At 56.5% G+C, this 4995-nt stretch overlaps 1 protein-coding gene across 3 annotated transcripts in view; it reads right to left on the reverse strand.

Annotated features, from left to right (window-relative positions):
* LOC109301442 (zinc finger protein 708-like) overlaps positions 1-1741 on the reverse strand; it is a 19344-nt gene extending 17603 nt beyond the window's left edge. For 2 of the 3 annotated variants that reach the window (XM_019522618.1, XM_019522617.1), the window contains exons 1-3: positions 1349-1741; positions 1013-1223; positions 535-624 (exon numbers count right to left, since the gene is read on the reverse strand). In XM_019522618.1, coding sequence (XP_019378163.1) covers positions 535-624; positions 1013-1223; positions 1349-1693 — 646 coding nt within the window. In that variant the 5' untranslated portion in view covers positions 1694-1741. The remainder of the gene's footprint in view (positions 1-534; positions 625-1012; positions 1224-1348) is intronic. The other variant, XM_019522619.1, reaches the window with a different exon arrangement.
* Between the last annotated feature and the right edge of the window lie 3254 nt (positions 1742-4995).

Below are 4995 nucleotides of genomic sequence, written 5' to 3' on the forward strand. Positions count from 1 at the left end.
TGGGGGTTTTGTGGGGGGTTCAGCCCCCGGGGGGGGGGGGGGGGGGAAAGAGAGTGCACAGGTCAGTCCTGGCGCCACTGGCACAGGGAAAGCCCTGCTCGTCTCCTGGACCAGCTTGGGATTAAGGCAGATGGAGGCTTCAGTGGGTGGAAGAGGTGGGGGGAAGGACGACTTAAAGCTGCACAGCTCTTGCTAACAGACCTCCTTGGGCATTAGGCTGGAGATGAACTTCAATAACTCTGTACCAACACAGGTGGTGATCACACCACGTCAGAGCCTGCAGGGACATCGCTCCCTGGGAAAGAAGCTCAAGGGATGTTGGGGTTGTGTCAGCCTCCATATGTTAAGGGAGTGGGAGGGGAAACATAAGGTCAGTCTTCTCTAGGGCACATGAAATGCTTCCAAAAGGCACCGGAGAACAAGCGCAGCTGATCTGTTGGAGCACCGACCCCATCAAATGTTGTGGCTGAGAGTTTTCTCCACTGAGGGACGGTGCCTCCTGTTCCTGGAAAGGGGAGAGCCAGCGCTCCTTACCTGCACCTGGGGAAGGGCCTCGTCTGGGGCACCGGCCTGATGAGCTTTCACCTGCTGACCACTCCCAGGTCTCCTCTGTTTTGGGGGAATCTGCAGGATAGAGGCCTGGTTTAGCTGTACACGAGCCAGCCGTAAGCCACCGGGGAGTCCCATTTCCCCAACACCTGCACCAGCCCCTAATTGGGCACAGAGGGCTCACGGGGGCATGAGCGAGGGGCGAGTTGAACACTGATCGTTAGAACAGCGATTAGATCATGGATTGTTACCACAGCAGCATGACGGTGCCCAAGCAAGACACAGCCTCTCTCCGCCGGGAGCTGCACACATGCAGTGAGAAAGATCAGGGAGCTGCCCACCCACAGAGATCAGAGCTGGGTCCCAGCCCAGCCACCTGGTTACGAATATTGGGGCCCCGTCATGGGCAGAGGCAGACTCCCCCTGCATGCACCCACACCCAGGCCTGCATCCTGTACCTCACCTGACTCCTGGTGGGGTGGGAGCTCCTCTTCGGAGACACCAGGTTGCTTGTCGCAAGGCCCAGGGGTTTCCCCCTCTCCTGACTCCTCCAGACGGCTGTCCACACGATCGGTCTTTGGTTGCTCCAGCCACGAATCACCAGGTTCTTGCAATGCCCCTATGTGTTGCATCCTGTCCAAGATCACCTCCTCGACCTTCACACACACGGTGACCTGGGGATGAGAAAATGTCACTGGAGAGCCAGGACCTAGGAGAGACGGGGCTGGGAGGGAACATCCCCCAAGCACATAAGGAGACAGGGACAGCAGCATCCATGATCAGGATGAAATGTTCTCACCTGCAGCTCATCCGTTCCCTTCCCCAGCTGAAACCCCTCAGCCACAGCCACGGCGCAGGTCTCCACGCCGCACCCCCACTCCCAGCTCTGCATCTCCTGGGGCAGGATGGCCAGAAATTGCTCCAGCACCAGCAGCTCCAGGATCTGCTCCTTGCTGCGGCGCCGCGGCTCCAGCCAGCGCCGGCAGAGCTCCCGCAGGCACACGCAAACCTCCCGCGGCCCCTCGCCTTCCAGGTAGCGGAGGCCCCGGAAGCGCTGACGCCAGGTCTCTGGGGTGGGGAGGTCATCCCCCGGTGCCGGCTGTGGGGTGTCCGAGGGCATCTCGGCCTCGGATGGGGGCTGCATCGTCTGCACCGTTTCCTGCCCCCGGTCTCCTGGCGTTGGACCGGCTCCTCCAACCACTTCAGGGACCCCTGGTCCCACCCTGGAGAACACGAGGGACTTGTCTTGCCCCTTCAGCTCCTGCCTGGAGCCCTCCAGAGTATGGCTCCTCCAGCTACACCTCGGGCTGCAAAGGGAAGGGCCACATCTGCCACGGGCTCCAGCACAGCCACCGTCTCCCCCAGCTGGGCTCTCCCTGCGCTCATGCACGGATCTGCCAACAGCCTCCAGTCTCCGAAGCCGCCTGGGGGAAAGGGGACAGCACAGACTTCACCACGTGATGGGAGACCAGGACCGTGACCCTGTCCCAGCCTGGACACCCCCACCCCCAGGGGCATCCTCGCTTCCCCACCTGCCCGACACAGTGCGGAGACCGGGCTGGCTCCAGAAATGCCCCTACCGCAGCTGCCCGCCACCCCCCAGCCTCCGCCAGGCCTGGCAGCACCTCCAATGTCTCCCACCTGCCCCAGACACCTGGCCCCACAGGACTCCTCCACCATGGTCCCTCAAGTGCTCCCACAGCCTCCACTCCCCTCCACCGCAGCATCCTCAGGGGAGAAAGCTCTGCCCTGCCAGCCCTTCGCACCCACATGGCTTCATCTCCCCTCCCACCCCAACCCGTGGCGGGGAAAACGTGCCAGGGCACCGCTCTCAGCACAAAGCCCCCTTGAGCCCTCCACATCTTGGAGGATGCACGGGACACTGGGCGGCGGGGAGGAGAGTGCAGGAGCCATAGTGGCCCATACACTGATGGAGCCAAGGGCAATGCAGGCCCCAGGGAGGGTGTTGGGGAGCCAGCCCCCTCCCCACTGCCCGCGTCAGGGCAGGCTGCAGGCTGGCTAAGTGGGTTGTGGTTCGGCCTCTCCCATCACATCTTTGCATCTCCCCCCTTCCCCTTGCTCAGGGTGTTCCTGTCACAGGTCTGTTCACACCAGTGAAAAGTCCCGTCACCCTGTTTCTGGCTGGGGTTCGGGGTAAATGAGAGCCAAGCTTTGGGTGGCACAATGCAATGCCCAGGCTTGGTAACAAGAGCCTGCCGGAGGTGGGGACGTACGTGCGCTTCGGGGTAACCCAAAAAGGATTTGGCCTGATAATCCCTTCCAAAACCCAGCTCCTTCTTGGGAGTAACTTATTTATGACACAGGCTTCAGGGGTTCTCCGCTGTCAGGGTGGCAGCGGCAGGTCCAGCAGGCTTTTTAGGGACAGTCCCCCAATGGCAGAGTTGTGTGGCTTAGGGTGCCCCAAAGGGGGTTATGTCCTGTAATCCTAGCCCAAAATAAGACGGGTATTTGGCACAATGCACTCAGCAGACAGGTACTGAGGGGTGGGTGGCAGCTGCCACCCAAAAACCAAGCATCGGGACCTGCCCAGGCTTCTTCTGGAGAGGCTCTGGGGGGCTGGAGGGGAGCATTTTGGGGAGACCCAGAAAGGATGTGCCCCCCAATCCCAGCCAGATCCCGGGTCTTTTTTCAGGGCCATGCACATGACGCATGACACGATTCTACATTTTTATGAGTCCATATACATTTTAATACCGCCTCCAAGACAAACCAGCCCGCCCGCCAAACAAGTGAGACTGATTAAAAAAAAAAAAGTCACAAGGTTATTTTCTTAAACACTATAATGCAGGGAAAGTGAGGGCTGTTTTATACACAGGAAGGGTGGAAGGGAGGAAAAAATCAGCTGAGAGGAGAAGCATAGACGATACAGAAGAGTGCGCTCCAGGATGGGTTTTAAACCTCTTGGAGTTGCCTGTACGGGACAACCACGGAGCCAAAGGGCTTTGGCACGAGCAGAGAGGCCTCAGTATTCCCAAAGGGAGACCATTACAGTCTCCGAGCACCTTGCCGCTTATAAAAAGGTATTTATTTGGCTTTCTATTTGCACATGTTGAGGTGTGGGACAATATATGGATCAAATTCTTCAGGGCATACCCGCAGGGGTACACATACCTGAGGTTGAGAAACAGGGTATGCGTGTACCCCAGCACTGTCTCTCTCACCCTCTTTTCCTCCCAAAACTATGGCAAAAATTTTGGCACACCGCACATTAAAATTCCCTGGTAACAACTTGGCAGTCAGCCCTCCTAGCTTTGGGCAACATCACCTCTAGCCCAGGTACATACTAGAGGGGTGCACCCCCGGTGTGAAAGGTGGCAACCCTACCCACGCCAGATCAGACATCTGTCCTATCACGGCCTTATATACACAGCCCTTCTTCCAACATATAGCACACGTTAGTCTGTAAATATAAAATTCCCAGAAAACTGAGTGTTGGGGTGCTTATTAACATTTGCAAAAGTTAGGGGTGCTTGCTACTTAAAAGGTTGAGAAACACTGCTTCAGGGAAGGTGTCTGTCTATTATTGTTAAAGTTAATACAAGATAAAGAAAGGCGAGTGGTTGGGAGGCAGTCAGCAACATCTGATACTGTTTTAGAGATCATCTGGATATGCCAGGGGCACAGTCCGCTGGTTTTCAGCACGCCGCCTTTGCTCCACCCACAGAACAACTGAAGGATGTCACCAGCAAAGATCATTGCTAAATGCACCTAAAAAAAAAAAGGTCCCCAGGGCAGTCACAGGCTCACAGCAACAGAAGTGAACTTTTCTGCAGCAAAACGGGCAGGCAGATGTCATCTCGGCTGGGGAGCGAATCAAGGCCATAGCAAAAGCCTAGCTGGGCTGTCCTCCAGGTCCCGCATGCAACGATTTGGGTCCCGCAGCAAATACCGACAAGGAGGAACGAGGAAGAGAACAGACCTTTAAGAAGAGCACAGGAAGGGCTCCTCCAGCACAGACCATGTGGCTGCCTCCATCTTTAGTGCTCCTCTCCTCCAGGGACCGTGTTCAAATTCCTCACCTGATGATAAGATGTTTCCTTGCAAGGGACTGTCTCCAAAGTCTAACCCTCATCACTATGTTTCCCCCCTTCCTCTTTTTTTTTTTTAAATCACCACCACAGTGTAACAACAGAAACTCCCCAGCAACAACGATGCACAACCCCCCGCCCCCGCACCAAACAATCCAGAACTAGGGCTGTGCGAAATTGCACTGGGTTTCGTTCCAAAGCCATTCCAATACGTTTCGACCTTGAAACAGCGACTCTGAAGCAAAACAAAAGGCTTCAAAATTAAATGAGGGCACTTGAAATGTTTCCAAGCTGGGCTTGCTGCCGCTGAACAGAAACTAAGGAGAGAGAGGGGGAAGGACTGCTCTCATACTGATATCTAGCTCCCGATTCGATTCCCCTGCTCTCCGATCACTTC

This window comes from Gavialis gangeticus, unplaced genomic scaffold, assembly GCF_001723915.1.
Source record: "Gavialis gangeticus isolate Ggan-Ray unplaced genomic scaffold, GavGan_comp1, whole genome shotgun sequence".
Taxonomy (NCBI): Eukaryota; Metazoa; Chordata; order Crocodylia; family Gavialidae; genus Gavialis; species Gavialis gangeticus.